The 18,732-nt window shown below is 38.0% G+C and overlaps 1 protein-coding gene across 1 annotated transcript in view; it reads right to left on the minus strand.

Annotated features, from left to right (window-relative positions):
* Positions 1–18,732, minus strand: part of PlexA (plexin A) — a 351,444-nt gene that overhangs the window by 207,920 nt on the left and 124,792 nt on the right. The window contains exons 2-3 of the mRNA XM_011501901.1: positions 4,777–5,195; positions 974–1,726 (exon numbers count right to left, since the gene is read on the minus strand). Coding sequence (XP_011500203.1) covers positions 974–1,726; positions 4,777–5,163 — 1,140 coding nt within the window. The 5' untranslated portion in view covers positions 5,164–5,195. The remainder of the gene's footprint in view (positions 1–973; positions 1,727–4,776; positions 5,196–18,732) is intronic.

The raw sequence follows: 18,732 nt of genomic DNA on the forward strand, positions 1-18,732 counted from the left end.
TATATTTTTCCTTCCCGCTTTGTTTGTGAATTAACAGATGAAAGTTTGCCGAAGCTTTCGATAACGAGCACCAGCGAGAATAATAAAATATCGAGATTATTTTTAACTATATATATATATATATATATATATACACACAATACAAATTTCAATACAATATTTAATTATGTACATTCACAAATCATTTATTTATATAAGGTTCTTCATCGCATTTATTTGTTATGCGTTGTCAATTTTGTCGCTGTCGCTGATCTAGTGAAAGTATGCAGTCGTACGTTATCTGAATGAGAAAAAAAGTCCGTAACAAAATATCTTGTCTTTTATTATTTCCGCTTGTTAAAATTGCATAAAATTTTATAATTTCGCTAATTTGCATTAAATTCATTTCTAGGCTGAAAAATATTTTTGATGGATCAATTTCTCAATGACTATGACCCGTACGAGGCACTTTAAATCCTTCAACTGTTCATCTAAATTGGCACGAGAGATATGCCGAACTTACATATACATATATATATATATATATATATATATATATATATATATATATATATATATATATATATTTATATATATCCCATTGTTTCAAACTCTTCATACAAATTGACACTAAGTGTTTATTTAATTACATGGCTCTTCGTATATTAAACAGCTAAGTTAATCAACAGTTACGTACGAAACTGTAAGAAGGACGTAAAGTGACCGATATTTTGCTAACGTGATGACGTATTGCTATCATCAAGTTGGCACGAAGGTCGAGTAGCTGCGGAATCCGCAAAACGCAAAGAGTTTGAAATCAAAAGGAAGAAAGGGGGAAAGAGAGAGAGAGAGAGAGAGAGAGAGAGAGAGAGAGAGAGAGAGAGATTGGATATATATATATATATATATATATATCTATATATATATATATATGAGTAATTTTTGTTTGTAGAGGGGTTGGGGGAGAAGGGGATGAGGAAAGTGAAGCACTTACCGTTGAGACGCAGTTGTGACTGGGCGATATGAAGTCCAATCCCCTCTCGCCGTCGCCGCTGAAGCACTTTTGTATATTACTCATGAAGCGTCTGCGAATGGCCTTCAACGAGTAAACGCACAACGCGGACTGCGCCTTGGGCTTGCTACTGTTGGGCCCATCGCTCTCGGCGAAGACGGCAAATAGTACATCGTCCTGGGGCGTGTTGCCGAGATCGCCGGCGAGGACCGATCCCGCCTTGCCGATGTACGCCGCCTGCACGAGGTTGTAGGTCTTACCCTTACTGCTCGTGCACTCGATCGGTATCTCCGTGTACGAGTAATAATGCTGGTCGTCGTGGCAGACGCGCACGAGCTTCGAGATGAAGACGGTCTTGCTCGTGCTTTTGAGCTGGGTGGTGAGGAAATAGCTGAAGCCCTCGCTGCTGAAGCCATAGATGTAGTTGATGGGGTAGCGCTCCCGCGAGAGAGAGTTCACGTACATGCGGGTGCCGGTCGTCACCGCCGAGTCCGCGATGTTGAGCATGCGATCCTTGTCGAGGGAGCGTGAACTTACGGCGGGCACCTCCGAGCGGTAGGGCGAGTTCCCGGTGTACGTGACGCCGACGTACATGACCTGACTGACCGGTGGATTCGGTGGTCCGGGCGCGATGAACGCCACCGTCGAGGCCGTAGCGTTGTTCGCTACTACGGGCTCCTTCACCTCTTGTACCACCTCGGAGATGTTGCGCAGGTCACGGACATTGCACATACCCTGAAAACCACAAGCGGATGGGCGTGCATTAGTTACCGACTCCTCCAGAGTTCTTTCTCGATTGTTTTAGGCTCGTTTGAAGTGAGCGATGAGTGTCGTCAGGCTTTGTGTAGTTTATGTATTTCATACGCGCTAATGCAATTAATGAAAAATTGCAAAATTCTTGCATCACGTGTGAATCTTTAGACGTACGTTTATGACAAAGAGGAATTTATTATCGGTCAATTATCGTATTTTAATAAATCAAACTTTTAGTGGATGCATTGAAAAACTTCTTATAACCTTTTTGAAAGCCAGTCACTACAAAACTTCATACACAAAGTTATTTGTACGCTTTGTCGATAGACATTATAATAATTAAAAAATGTTAATGATGTCATTTATAAAAATACAATGAAATCAATGGCATCACTTATATAACAACGATTTTTAAATATTAAATATTAAATTATTCATATTTTATAAAAGCGGCCAAATTATTCGATTAATTTTTACGAATTATCAACAATTCTTGTCGCCGCTCTTTGTTCCTCGAATTACATCCTGCCAGATAAATTGTTTTATTAACAATGGAGTTATGACGGTTGCGAAAATTTCGATAAGATAAAAGATTTTTATGCTCTAAGGAACATTATAATAATAGAAATAACTGATTAATTTTATCATCAACGTGTCACTTTAATTAAGTTATAACACCACATTACAAAGAACATCAGTTTCGTTTGACTTTAAAAACAAAACTTTTATACTTTTAGAGGAGGTAATTAGAAATTCTAGTGAATTTAAAATACACCGTCTCCTACGTGTATCCGATGATAAACAAATGCATTAAACTAGTCAGCATAATCAAACCATTTAGACCAATCGTTATGATAATCAATAAGAATAACTTATAAATAGAATTAGAGATGATGAGCGATAAACATAAGTGAGGATGTATTGCGTTTGCATGTAATCAAAATGTGACGTGATTTTTAAATCTCTCCAAGCATCTATAGTAATTTCAATTAAATTGTGATTGTTGAAAAAATAAAATCTTTCTTCCGTGCGTAGGCGTTGATTGTAAAGTTCGCGACTACTACGTCAACGCGTCATGTGTATTATCACAACCGATTGTATGACTATGTCCTCTTTCGCTTTCCGAGCGATCGAGAGGAAAAGGAAGACCAGAAAGGAAAGAGAGAAGCAGCAAGAGTGAAAGAGTGAAAGAGTGAGAGAAAGAGAGAGAGAGAGAGAGAGAGAGAGAGAAAGGAGCAAGTCACGCTGCAGAGGTTCCCTTGTTGGTTTAACTTTATGGGAATTCCTTATCTGGATTGTGATTCTGCCGTTTTTTTCCTCTCGCTATTCTCTTTTCCTTCTCTTGCTCTCTTGCTCTCTCTCTCTCTCTCTCTCTCCCTCATTCCTTTTCCGTCCCTCTCTATATCTCTATCTATCTATCTATCTCTCTCTCTCTCTCTCTCTCTCTCTCTCTCTCTCTGTCTGTCTCTCTTTCACTCTGTTATTCGTGATGGCTTTGAAATGTCTAAACCTTGATACGGCTTGCCGGATTTTCAGGCCAATGCAGACTTCTAGCTGACTCTTTTCATCATTCGCTAAACAAGGGCTACAATTAAAAATTTTCGCTTCTCATCCTATAACTACTGCTTAGTATCTAAGAAATTTCTTTGCAAATTATTTATTCATCGCTAGCGAGTCACAATGACATTAGCAACTGCACCGACCTCTTTGTTGAAAATTGTTTTGGACAATGGACCACATCGTTGAGCAAAAAACTTATGGCGCTTTCAAGACTTTCTTACGTAATTTATTATTTGCATAATTACGAATTACCTCTTTGTCTTTCAATATTATTTCTACTGATGGATATTTGAATCATTTAATTAAAGTAATATTAATTATAAATGAATTAATATGCGTTGAGCTGAGTGCAGTGTCTCGTTCCTTTTAATCTTGATTATTGTATGATAATTATGTTAATATAAAACATTTTGCAAAATATTACGGCATTTAATTATTGGTCAATTAATTGGACAGCTATAAAAAGCCGTCGTTTTTATATGCATTTGTAATTTTGAATAATAAATGTCTCGCCAAAAATACGTCTATTTAGGTAAATTGAACGATATATCTATGCTCGGCGGTAAACTCTCGCAAAACTAGAGCTTTTAACAAATTAAATATTTAAATTACTTTTAATAATCACGTGTATACTCTTATTTATTGAGATTTATAATATTACTGTGAAATTAATGAAAAAGTATAAAGTCCAATCACGCTGCATTATCAGATATATGAAAGTAAAAACTATATGATCATATGTATATAAACTATATAACTATATAAACATATGCATTGATTAATTTCTAATTGAACGAGGAATATTAATGAGTGAAAATTATATCGATTTACAAACTCTTTGGTCAAATTTTCGTTTATTTATTCTTAAAGAAAATAAATATTCATAACTCATTCTAAAAGGTTGTACTTGTCGAATTATCGAATCGAGCAATCTCCCGTAAATCAATTATCTGCGATTCATTTTATTTTAAAAACAAAATCAAACCACGTTTTAAAAATCTCGTGCATCGCGCTCTGTAATCCAAATAAATAAATAAATAAGAGTGCAGACTTTACTTTCTCACCCGACGACTAAATATAATTAAATCTTCGAGCTTACTGGTTAACCAAGGCGCTCTGAATACGAAAGAATAATGTCCCGAATCTTTCGTCATTTACAGTTACTTCCACAACTGATCGAATTACATAAGTCTCGATAATAATGATTGAACGCGCGCTCGGAAGTCCCAAAGGCCATTGCCTCGTCCGTCCCAAAAATCACGACGATGCCTTACATCCAATTATGAATATCCATTCGGAAGCCCGCACTACGTACTTTCACCCGACCGACGGTAGGAGGCGAAAGCCCCCGCCGACCCAGCGGAGTAGGGGCACACGCGCGTGCGAGATACGGAGTGACAGAGAGAGAGAGAGAGAGAGAGAGAGAGAGAGAGAGAGAGAGAGTGAGTGAGATAGTGAAAGAGAGAAAGTACCTGAAAGAGGCTGCCACAGGAAATGAGCCTCGTGGTCGTGTAGTCGATGACGAGGGCCTTGTTGACGTTGTCGAGGAGCTTTCGCACGGCCTCCCGGGGACAGTCGATCATGGAGCACTCGGGCGAGTCCTTCTTCGGGCCCGTCTCCTCCTCCATAACGAGGTCAAGATCCGGCGAGAACTGGTAGAGGCGATTGACCGCCCCGACGTAAACGCGACCGGTGTTCTTATCAACCACAAGGTGGTTCATGCGGTCGACGCCCGGGTCGTAGAACTTGGCGACGATGGCGTTGGGCGAGCCGAGGCAGCAGAGCAGCTCTAGCTGTACAAGCAGGAGGCCCAGCAGCGCACCGGCCCAAGCCCTGCCGGCGCCCGCCCCTTGGCACATCCTAATCACCCTGGATGCACCACCAGTCGATTCTGAAAGTCAAAGTGAACATGGTTATTCGGCTTGGAGAGCAGTGGCGCTATTTGAACGAGCTAAAGCTGTTAATAATGGGTGTGCATGGTGAAGGAGTTTGAGAAGTCCGGGAGAATAAGCGAGCCGGACTTTTGCTTCTCCTATGATGATTCATTTGCCCGTTAAGTTTCACTCGGCTTGCGCTACATTGCGAGTAAAACAATGACGGCTTCGGTGATTATTCGAGCTACCTTGGGCAATGTCTTGGCAAAGAAAGGCCATTGCGATATCGATACGAATATTTTTGATGTTTTTTCTATGCTTTTTCTCGCACTTTTACCGAGAGAACGAATAAATCTTCGCCAGGAGAAAGCCGCTATTTGTTAAAACTCAATGTTTCAATAAGAAAAGCGTAATCGATAAAGTAAGCTAGTCAAGAGAAAGCAGTCGCTTATTAAAACACATACGTAAATCAAATTCACCGTAGCGATAAAAATCTAGTCTTAATTAAAATAAATAATTGAATAAAAATACATACAAAAGAAACAAACAATCAAACAAATAGAAGGAGAAGGAAATGGAGGGAACGAGTCCGTATAAATAAAAAGCGATTTATAAAATAAAATAATACCCTTGTTCACATATCGCTAGAGTGCAAATTCAAGTAGTCTGAGTTACGACTGTGCGACTTTTCGACTCACTTTATATTATATTTAAGAGAACTCGTGCGATGAGCTCGGTATTAATTAAATAATTTTCAGAAATGTTTACCATTGTAAATATATATATATATATATATATATATATATATATATATATATATATATATATATATATATGATTTAAAGTATATGAATTGCTTTTCGATTTGCAGTATTAACTAATTTTAATGTGTTTGATGGAAGTTTTGCTTTCGTTACAAGCACCATAAATTTAATGCGTGAATCTGTAATAGTTTGCATAAAAACTTAGAGCAAGAAAATAAATGACGTGCAAAATGTAATAATCAAAGTAACAATTGTTTGCAAGGTTTAATATTCGTTTATTCATTTGATGCTTAAGATCTTCGAACGCTAGTACAATAACGAATTTTATTGCAAAACTAATATACATCACTTTGGAAGTATAATTCTAAGAAATATCGAGGCAAATATTAAATGCCCATTTATAGTGTCGTGAAAACCACTATAGCCATTAACGTAAAAAAAAAAAAAAAAAAAAACAAAAATTAGAAAAGAAAAGGAAAATGTTTAAATTGTAATAGTATCGAAGGAAGACAGAACAGAACAAAGACCAAAAATCTCAACAACAAAAAAAAGAAGAAAAAAAGAAAATAATAATCAATTAAAAATTTTTACACCACATTCGTGTCATCAGGATTATCATGCAGAATACATAATTTTTTTAATTGAAAAGCATTGAAATACGTTATAATATCCTACTTATCAGATTTCTCTTGCATTATTAACGAAAGCATTCAATGTAAATCTGTTTGATTAGACAGTCAATGATAATTATAATATCCAAACATTTAATGTAGAAATGCCTCTGAAAATAAATTCACACACCGAGCTCGAAAAATTTCTCATCGTTCGATCGTATAAACGATTGCCCAGATTTAAACTTGGCGATGTCGATGGGCATTGAATTTGACAAGAATGGAACGTGTCAAAGGGAATTTGGAAAAAAAATCAGTGCACCTCGTTGGCCATTTGAAATCGAATCGATCGCCTTAAAATACCGGTACGCTTACCAGCCCATAACAGCATCGTTATTACAGCAATCTAATTTTCTAAGAAATTAATCGCAAAAATCACGAGGGAAAGATGAAAAATGATAAATGATAACGTAAGAAAGAAATCGGACATTACGCTTTATTATTATGGGCGCTGGAAACGGTCGCATCTTTCGTTGGCAATGCGACTGGGCCTCGACTCGTCGCCTACCTATAACGATGCCCAGCATAATACAAATATTTCAAATTAGCAAAGAAAATCCATTCGATAAATTATGAGCGGCCGTTAAGTTTTTATCGCCAAAAACACGCCCTATAACGTTCAGCATCGTAAAAGAGGCTTGAATCGGGCGACTCTCATCGTCAAGTTGGCATTGTGTAACCATCGAGCGACCGCTCACGTACAACCTCACCGACGACGAGAGTCCCGCACTTGGATTTCATGCGCAACCAGCCCCGGCAACAACAAAACCGTCCACACGCCTCCTTATTATTCAGGGGTAAAGAAACTTTTAATCAGCGAAAAAAGCCCCCGAGTCCCCGTTACCGAGTGAGAGACCAAAGTGATCGGTGAGGTGGGGTGGGCCGGGGGAGAGGACGCGGCGGCACGCAATCGATCGCATTTGATCAGCAATGAATTAACGTGGAGAACGCCGATAATAATAGTGATTTAACTCATTCGTCGTCCCCGTAGTCGCGGGCCACTTTCGCCCGTATACATATACATGTATGTACGATGGTGGGGCGAGGGGAGAGGATGTAGGGGGCGGTGGGAAAGGATCCGGAATATCATACGTACGTGCATTGTCCGAGTGCACGAGACTACGCAGAGGAGCGCAAGGCGCTCCGAGCGTCAAGAAGGCGAGTTAACGAGCCTCTCGTGGTCGAGCTTTTTAATGAGCCTCTGGTACGCCATTCGCCGAGTGGGAGCGAGAGGGAGAGAGCCGTCGAACAATCGATACCGCAATAATCGATACGAGATCGATTTCAGCCAGTTCTTGGCACGCCCTTCTCTCTTTCCCCGGAGCTTCATTTGGTCCCTCACCTCTCTCTCTTTACCGTGCCCTGTGTGTCCTATTCCATCGTTCTCTTGGTCCAAGTGCACACGAATGATTCATTTTTCACGTGCTCTTATAAAGCTTGGCTGTGTATTTACGTTGTAGAAACCTCGTCTCTCTCGCACACACGCACAAACACACACACACACACACACACACACACACATACACACCCATCCAAATACACTATCTCATTCGCTCGCTCACTCACTCATTCACTCACTCTTGTCTGTACTACCATTGATTGTGTGCAACGTCGATTTCTCGATTTATAACGGACAGCATCTGCTTCCCCACTCACTTTTGCTTTTTTATATTTCACTTTGTTTATATAACGCTGACTCGTGTTTTTTTTTGTTTTCTTTTGTTGCTGTTGTTGTTGTTGTTTTTGTTTTTATCGTTTAGCCGTGTTGTGATGTCTTAAAACGATTCGTCAAAAGGATGGATTGTCAGCGACGAGGTCTAACGCGCTGTTCATATTTTATTATTGATTATTTTAGAATATGTGAACGACGAGTCTAGCGATAATATATAAATATATAAAAACAAAAAAACAAACAAAAAAAAAACAACAACAACAACAAAAACAAAAAAGGACATGAAAATCTGTAAATAACAGGAGATATAGATTGAAATTTCCATACTTTAACTATCGGCCATTAGTTCGCGTAGTTACTACACAAAATGCATTTGAGTCTTGTGCTGGGAAATAATAGCGGCATTACGTACAGCGATAAAGGACTTTGTATAGGGGCCGATTTGAAATGCCTGCACAGTCCAAAACTCAAGCGTCGTATTAAGTTCGATAAACTGCCGATTCTTTATAAATTTTAATTCCCCCGAAATCAAGGGTCCGCAAACATTGGGCGCTGTAGAGCGATAAATCGACCGTTAAATATCACTCGTAAACAGATTCCGACAGTTCCTGTAAGCAAGACCTCGCTCCTGCCCAACCACTGCCACGTCTCGTAAAAAAAGTGGCCACAAGCGGGCGCGCAAAACAAAGATAAAATGCGCGGACAGCGGTGTAATCCATACTCTTTGGAAATAAGACCAGGACTAAAGCCATTAAGAGCGGCGGTGGAACCACGATGGGAAAGTGCCACCATGGAATAAAGCTATCTATTTACACTCACGAGTAACATAAATTTCCAACCGAGTCGTATAACCTTCTTTCTTCACAATAGCGAGCAGGTATACACGTTTGCCGAGGCGATCCCGTGCCAATCATTCAAGCCTCCCAAGCGTCGGACGAGCTGATCGCCTCTCAACAAGACGTAACTGACCTTTCACCGTATTTATGTACCCACAATAGACGTATTAGCGCACCATTGTGTTTGTTTTTCGCGCCGCTCGATTCGTGACATCGGGAACTATGTCTCGATGCGGCGATATTTTTACCGAACGCTCGATCGTATCTCAGCACCTAACCGTTTGGTACATAAACCGCGCGCGCGCTCGTGTGTGTGTGTTGTTTTTTTTCAGATTGAGGGGAAGATCGGTAAAAGGGCAATCGTCCCTGTATTTATGCGACATGGATTATTCACGGTTCGCTCGACCAGACATATGAAGTAACACCATAAAGTCGCACGGGCGCGGCGACACCAACGTGCTACTCTCGTTTTCCATATATATTTCCGTATCTCTCTCTTATATCTCTCATCCCCCCCCCCTCTCTCCCCCCTCTCTCTCTCTCTCTCTCTCTCTCTCTCTCTCTCTCTCCCCATATATATCTCTCTCTATCTCTCTCTCCCATATCTCTTTATCTATCTATCTCTATATCGCCCTCACTTCTCTCTCCACTTCTTGCGCGTTAGAGCTGTCGCCAGTTGGCGCGGCAATGACGACTGTGAAAATGCAAATTAATTCGCGAGTTCAGACGCCCGAGAAAATTATTGCTCGGTAATAAGAGTCACTCGGCTCCGTTTTGTTGCTGTCCATTTTCTCTGTCGAAATAGCGGTAATGATTATTATTTTGCATTAATTTGTTTGACTTGTATTTTAAGAAAAAAGCTGTACTCTTCATTCAATTTGAGTGGCGAATTTTCAAAATTGCCAATCTAGCATTCATATAGCCTTTTAAATTGCAATTATTATTATTCAATATATTCTTCTTTCATTGGTCATTTAAAAGTTTTGTCACACTTTCATACTTCAATGGAAATTCATGTTTACAAGCGACTTTTTACACTTGAATTGAAAATATACAAAATACCCTGTGACTATGGAAATTCGTGTTTCAATATTACATTTCGAATATTGCGTCAGTTAGTCGGAAGCTTACAGTAAACTATAACTCATAATAATTCACTAAATACCTGTTATTATTGCCTTAAAGATATAGAGAAAATAAGAGAAATGTCAGTATAGATACGAAATTAAAGAGAAAGAAAAAAACTCGCCTCTTAAGAGTACCATTTAACGGCAAAAGAAGCATTTACGAAAACTTAAATACATTTCTGGTACTGTGCAACTCCGCGAGTATGGTCGTTCACTTAAATCCAAAGAAATTATAGTACAGATTTTCATTTAAAGTCTGTTTTTACGACAATTGCTTCTAATAACACGTTTCGAGTATATTGAAAAATCTGTATTATTCAATGGCGCAAAGCTCTGCTATTCGTTCAGCGAGCATTTCTAGAAAAGGCGACTGGACAACACCGACGAATGAAATTATCCTACATCATTATTTTCCTCGATTGAACAACCATCAGCATCTCACTCACAACGCTCGATACTTCAAATGATGCTAGGTAACGCTGTGATTTTTATCAGAGTCACACGTCCGACATCGTCGCGAAATACAAGAAGATTTTCAAAAGCCCACCAATGAGCATGCGGGTGTCCTACTCGCACAGCTTTGCACGAGGCATGAACAAGTTGACTCGGGTAAGCGTCGTATTCGCGTTCGTTTAATATTGAAGCGAGAGTAACTTTGGCCAATGGTCAAAAATATCGTACTAATACCAAGCATATTGACCGACCAATGCATGACAACCAAGACGAACTGCTTTATCTTCGAGTTACCATCCAAGCTCCCCCCCCCCCAAACCTCTTCCGTACCTCGTTACTTCACTGCACATTGCGCTTTCTCTCTCATTTACAACCATATATCTATCAATTCGTAACTTCTTCGTAAAGGAATTGGAAAGTAATGTAAGAGTTGATTTCAACAGTTAAACTCGCTCAATTTCTGCCAATGAATAGCTGAACTCTCCAGGAAACGTTATTATCAATTTATTGCCCACGTTTTACAATTAACTGATTGCTCGATTCTTCCAGTATTTTTCATTTTCATCCAAACTCCTCATACCCTCGACATTTTATAGCTACAATTTTTATATCTAAATATATTATATAATATAATATTATATATATATATATATATATATAATTGTAAATTTAAAAGCATTCAAAAAACATTTTTCAAAAAACTAAAAAGCTGAGCGTTCTTTAAAGGCTCTTTATATGCTTTAATAACGATCGCTAATACAGGACATTTTCTCTGCAAGTCTTCCTACGAGTAAAAGCAAATAAAATTCGACAACTCTTTTTCCTCGTCTTGGTAGTTTTGTATAATGTCGGTCGATAAAAAATGCCCAAATCCAACGAAATTAAAATACCGCAATCGTTTAAAAGGTACGTACTCGAATTTACAAAAGATAAAAGAACAGAGACATTAATACTACCAGTCCGTCACGAGATGAACTGAAGAAGAAGATACAGAAGAAGAAGAAGAAGAAGAAGAAGAAGAAGAAGAGAGAAAAAATTACGAGTGCAAGACATAGTCAATACCACTTTTTCGGAGAGCAGATGCCATGAACGAAAAAAATGAACCAACAAACCAAACCGCCTAATATGTATGTATGGAACGCGATACGTTGAATTACGCGAGAGCGAGTCTCTCTTGCGATGTGTCGCGTCGCGTATCTACGCCAACGACGACACCGACGCCGCTACCGACGCCACCGATGCCACCGACGCCACCCGAGAGCCAGCAGTTGCATCGAGATAGAAATGCACGGGAGTTGTTTGGCTGCGTGTGGGTATGCAGCCTGCAACGAGTGCGTCGCGAGTTGTCACGCGCGCTTTCGGTAATGCGCGTTCCAGGGATCGATCGCACTCTAGACTCCCTCGCCCACACACTATGCGCGACTTTATTTCGGCTGTTCTTTTCTCGGGAAATGTGGTGGGCGAGAGAGAAAGCCTCTCTACATTTGAAACGTTCTGATTTTATCTCCGGGTCGGGGGGACGGAGGGGGAGGGGGAGAGGGGCTGGGAATTCGCGTGTAAAGTAGTCGCGGAATATTCTGTTTATATTGAGAATGTTGGTGGTTGGACCATATTGTTCTGATACTGATTTGCCTTTCTCCGTTACCACGCGACGTGGAGCGAGACGATATTTTTATATTCAATTTGTAATTTTATCAGAAATGTGTGCCAGTGCGCGACCATCGTACTCGACGATTATTAAAAGAGACGCTAAGAGACAAGGGGAAATTCTTTATGGGAAATACTCTTTTCAATGTGAAACAGGATGGAGATAATGTAGGAAACTATGAAAAATTTTGGGAGAATCATAAAATCGAGACTGTTGTTCGGTATTGTAAGCATCGATACATCCGACTGAACTAAATAACCTGCGCTCTCTATTTAATTGCTATTATATAGCAAATAATGCAACAATAAGTGTTATATCTATAGGGCATGTGGAATTTAATAGGAAATCCGGGAAGAAGAAATTTATATTGATGATGATTGGATTAAATTACGATTCATAGAAGAGAAATCGTGGCAAACAATAGCGATATATTGATTAAGAAATAATGCTACCATGAAGCGATTAAAACGAGATTATATTTTGAAGATCTATTATGGGAGAATGTAAAGGAAAAATCGAAGAGCCTTTGGATCGGAACATAAGTAATTTTCTTATTTACATTGTACTGTATGAAAAAAAAATTTTTTAATAATAGTTGGAATGATTTAGAGGCTAATAGCTAATACGTGTATCGACGATCGATCGAAAGGTTGTTTTTGTATTTTTTGTTGTTTTTGTTTTTTGTTTTTGTTTCATTCAAATTCGAATAAACCAGTAATAAACAAAAGTTGTATTTTTTTTTTTAATTTATATGCAAATAATGAAAAATTCATACGGTTAAATGTGCTAGTTTTTCAGAATTAATAATAGCATTCTTTGTACAAGAAATTGTTAAATAATTATTTGACATATGGTTATTGTATGATGAAAAATTCCTTTTCATTTAAAGACCAATAAAATTTTTTATCTAGTGTTAAAATTTCGAACAAAATAACGAATATTGATCGAAGATTTTATATCCGTTCAGTTTACAAAAAAAAAAGAAGAAGAAGAAGAAGAGGAAGAGGAAGAGGGGGAATAAAAAACAAAAGAAAAACAGAAAAAAAAAACAAGAAGGTTCAAGAAAAATGCTTAGAAAAGTTCTGATAAGTATCCGAGCAAACAGAGAAGGGCCCCGCTACTATTCAAAATACGGGATCAAAACATTTTCTTCGTCCCATATTCGTCGATATTGTATTACATTCAATAGACCTTAAGTACATTTTAAGATTAAGGAAGATGAAATTGATTTTTTCAAATATCCTTGATGATCATATTTAATATGACGTAAATATAAAATATTCGACAATATTAATGAAAAAAGGGAGGGCGAATACATTTCGTATTTGAATCGTCCTTTAAATTAACAGTAATCGGCAAAAACCTTATCGTTACTAAATTACACATGAAAATATTGCCATCATCTTGCCTACAGTACATTACCAGGCTAAGTTATTTCATTTAATAAAGGACAAAAGAAAACATTCCAGAAATAGTCTACATCTACATATCGACGAAGGTACAGTTATAATTTCGGCCATCTAAAAAATCCTTAATAAATTCCAAAATAATCGATAAATAGCATTCGCAAAGATATTGGATATTAAGTAAACCAGTGAAGGAACTAAGTAAAGACGGAGCTTGCAAAAAACAGATGAAAAACCGCAATACTTCATATCAGCAACAACGAGGCTATCCCACGAAAATGCCAAGCGTCTCAATGGAGCATTCCTCAGAACGCAGAAAGACAATAAAGCAGCCGCGTTGCAAGAATCGGAAGACCGGCAATGAAAATGAAAGAAAATGGAGAGAGAGATGGGAAGAGAAATAAAAGTAGGAAAGGGGGCAAAGAGAGGGCAGAAAGAGACAATAATCGGCGGAAAAGGACTGTAATCTTGATACAACGATTTATCGAATAATGTAGGGGATTCAGTGACAGACAGACAGACAGACAGACAGACATAGATAGATAGATAGATAGATAGATAGATAGATAGATAGAGAGAGGGGGGGGGGCCCAGGTGGCATCCCAATCGACGAAAAGAAGCAGCCAAAGTTCTACCAACCACACTCTTTTCCTTTTAGCAAAATGAAACGCACCCGATGGCTTTGTAGTACGAGGCCGCGCCTTTTGGTCCCGTGCTTCGCGAGTTTTGTGCGCACGTGTGCAGTGCACGAGCGACGAAGTACAAAAAAAAAAAAAAAAAAAAAAAAGCTCGAAGAAACTTAAGATGAAGAGAGCGAGGGTCGAAAGAATGATGGAAAGTGCAATCTGAAATGGGAGGAAAAGGAAGGGGAGAAATAAGGGGAGCGCTATATTTGCAAAGGGATGAGAGCGAAAACGGAATTCCGGCCAACTTGATGCGACCGTGTAACTTTTTTATTACTTAATTACAAACTTTCATCATCGAATATATTTTTACGAACGCGAATAAGTAAGGTAGATTTTTACTAGCTTAACTCGTGCAATGATCTCTATTCCAATTTAACCATTATTGTATCGTGTCTGTGTGCGCTTGGATTTCATGTACGAGCACATTTCTTTTAGAAAAACTAAACGCCCACAATGCTTTAAGCGCTAATGCACGCTATTTATAATAAGCGAACATTATACGTTGTGACAATAAAAATTCAGTGTCGCTGCTGACGTCGAGGTTTTATTTAGCCGGAAGCCTTATGTATCCTCAAATTTTAGATTTTACAATAGCTTTTAGCTATGATTATATTTATGCTAATTTGCTTAAACCATAGCTTACACGGATATCCTGCCGGACTACGTTTGTACGTGCATTTTGATATGCGAAAAATGTTAATTAAATAAAAACAGTGAAACAGAATACGACTGCCAATGCCGTTAAGGATATTAATAAAAACAAAAACAAAACAAAAAAAACAAAAACAAAAAAAAAACAAAAAAAAATTCTCCTTTCTTTGACCTAATATTAAAAAATCTCTCGAGCAACTAATCTCCTTATATAAAAATCAAATTAGCGGGTTTTGTTAACAAACGAAGGCAGAGTTTTGATTGATATTCTAGCTATTGGAGTTACGTAGCTATGCCATAATAAAATAGCTTAAATTTTACTTCGTGGTTTATTAATATTCAAGATGTCATGGAAATGTACTTTCGAGGGTTAAGAATATCCAAGACGTGATAGGAACGGAAATAAAACGAGCGAGCATTTGAGGCTCGGGCGCCTGATGTACGTAAAGGATAAGAGACGATTATCAATCGACGATATTCCATCGTCTTCCATCGTCTGCTGTGCGAAGCTTCCATCGACGGAACAAGTAAACAAAAGCCGATACATCAATCGAGGGCGGTAGGAAGGAAGTAAATGTTACGAGGATCAGACGAAGAAACGAAGGCTCCTCTTGGCCGCGTCGTTGCTCGTTCTCGAGAACGTTACGGCGTCGAGGCTTAAAGAATATGTGTGAGAGAGAGAGAGAGAGAGAGAGAGAGAGAGAGAGAGAGAGAGGAGTCGTGGAGAAATTGCACTCGCAGCTTCAGAGTCGACGAGGTCCTCCGGAACGGGGGAGATAAAGGAGGTCTTCCTTCCTCGGGGTGTTATGGCTTCTGGAGCTGCCACGCAAGATGCGCAGTTGCGCCAAAGGGGAGAAAAAACTTGGGCGATAAAGGGTGGAGGTGGTGGCCGGGATATTTTTGATGCTAGAGATACAAGCAAAGGCTGAAAAATGAAGTGATATGGGATGCTGCGAGAGATCGCGATCGGGCATTCGAATGATTAGTGTCATTATAACTGATGTTGATAATCGCTGGAATGTAAGCGCGTTCGCGTTGTTTGAATGATGATCCTTTTACCTTTGCTCTTCAATAGTATTACGATGAAATAATGTGAGGTGGCGATGTCGGCATGGCATTAGCAAAACTCAGCGTACAATACATTATTACAATGAGAATCTCCAAAGTCGTTATAATTGCAATAGCGTAAGTTATATGTTATAATTAGCGTTACAAATTTCAATGAAATTGCAGGATATTTTATCCGTGGAAGAAAATTTTCACTTGGTTAAATTTTAATCAAGTTATATTCGAGCTAGCGAAATGTAAATCTGTAGAGGGATTATTTAATTTCAAGTAATTCGGCAATGTTTTTGTAATCAAACGCATTTTTGTACCAAACATTAATTTCTTTATCCCGTATAATGGTAATTTAAAATGAAAAATAACTAGCTGGTCAAACAAAAGGTCGAGATAAATTGTTGATGAAATTGTAAAACTATAAACGAAAATTATTGTTATGAAATTTTCACGAAATAAATATCTGAAAATATATATCTAATTTAATCAGGATTAATCGTGCGCTGTTTGTGGGTGCGTGCGCGCGCGCATTTATGTAGTGCGTATGCGTGCGTGTGCGCATGTGCGCATGTGCGCAATATGCATTTACGTATGTATGTAGACATCGGTACAAGGTTTAAATCAACGTCTGTAACGATTATGTATTTTTCCAAGCTGAAAAGAAATACAATTGTAGAATTTCTTACAGCATTTCGAGTTTCCAGAGAAAAAAAAAAAAAAAAAAAAGATTAAATCCGCCATAAATGATAATTTTGACTCAATTTACAATTACACCGCAGAGAAAACGATTTCTTCAAAATAATTTCAACGCTCATAAAGCATAATACTAATTTTTCAAAATGCACTTCTACTTGGCGCTGTACATTGTTTTACAATTGGATATGGATTGCAATAAAAAGGTGTTGTGAAATTTTTTAAAGCTAAATTATCACTTTCTTATCTATTAAACTTAATCTTTGTTTATCACACTCTTTTTTTTTTTATGTGATATTTATGCGCAACATGGCAATAAAATTTCAAGAATAAAAATTTATGGATATCTGTAAATATAATGATACCTAATATTATTGTTATTTCAAGATATTGAGAAGTGATACATTAGGCAATAGGATACTATTATAATTATATTTCTAAAACTTTTGTCGATGCGGTTAATTTTACTGTTTCAATTACAGTCAATTTTTAATACATAAACTTCAATTTTATAATAATTAAACTTATTGTTTAAAAATCGAACATATTCAATTTCAATAAGTTATTTATTTAAATATATTTGCCAAAAATTCATCTTCAGTCTTACTACACTTTACAACGTTCTATTATAAAACGAAAAACATAATAAGTAATATTTGCAATTTTTTATTTCTTCTATTCAATCGTCACAAGCAATAACAATATATAAAAAATTTTTCTCATAAGTCTATGGCCATTGGCTTCAATAAATATCAAAGTGCGGTTAATAGATTTTCGTATATTTGAAATGCCATATACATTGACGAGCTTTAATAAAAATAATCCAAGTATTGCAATTACTTTTGCCTCACGTTATCCGAGCTAATAGATCCTTGAGAAGGACATGTCGTTTGGCAGGTTCCCGTTTTCTTAAGCTAAGTTAGTTTGCCTAACTCGCTTTTCAGCCTTTCCTTTTTCTTCGGCTAGACTCCCTGAGCTGCGATTATCTGATTTTTCGGCATCCAAAGTTGAGTGGAATTTAAATCGCACTCTCCCATCCAACCTCTCGCCAACTGAATTATATTTACGCTGCTGGTGTGCATCTTCACGGTGCGTGAAAATCGAGAGAAACCTTCAGCCAGTTAAAGAACTGCCCTTAAAGTGGCAATTTCAAGTAACGATCGGCGCCCCATCATTACACTACCTCACTCGTATGAGCACACGCACACTCTCACGCAACGGATGCACATATCTTTGTATATATTCAAGCGTGTGTATGCATATATATATATATATATATATATATATATATATTGTTAAACTTGTTGAAATATATATATATAATATGGGGAGAGGGGGTGCGTATATATACCTACGTTATATAGGAGTTTCGAAGAAACTTCGAATTAATCCACAAGAATTAAAGGCCAGAGGGAATCTTGCGGGTCTATAATGGATTTTTAACGAGTTAAACAATCGTTAAGAGTTTAAACAACGTTACATAAAACTACCGACTAACACACTTATATATCTCTCTCCTCTCCTCTTTCTTCTCACTTTTCTGAGCTATACGAAATCAATGTTCAGCTGTTTCTCTCGTTTTTTTCTCCTATATTTTTATTTTATATACCCTTACCGATGTGTTATAACCTTCTTTAACCAATCTGCAATGCAGTTTCTCTCCCTTTCTCAGAATTGTAAACATAAATAGTCAAACGTCGGACAAGCAGGTGCTCGAGTTTAACAAGTGGTTTATTTAAGGGGAGTCGGAATTGTGGTTGCTTGCGTGATGAAATTGCTCTCTATTTAACTTACAGTGCGGATTTTTCATCGAATTGAAAGGTTCTTGGTGCATAACTATACCCGGCATAAGCATACCACAATTAAAAAAAGGAGGGGCGCGCGCTGA

The sequence above is a fragment of the Ceratosolen solmsi genome, unplaced genomic scaffold, assembly GCF_000503995.2.
Source record: "Ceratosolen solmsi marchali unplaced genomic scaffold, CerSol_1.0 scaffold23, whole genome shotgun sequence".
Taxonomy (NCBI): Eukaryota; Metazoa; Arthropoda; class Insecta; order Hymenoptera; family Agaonidae; genus Ceratosolen; species Ceratosolen solmsi.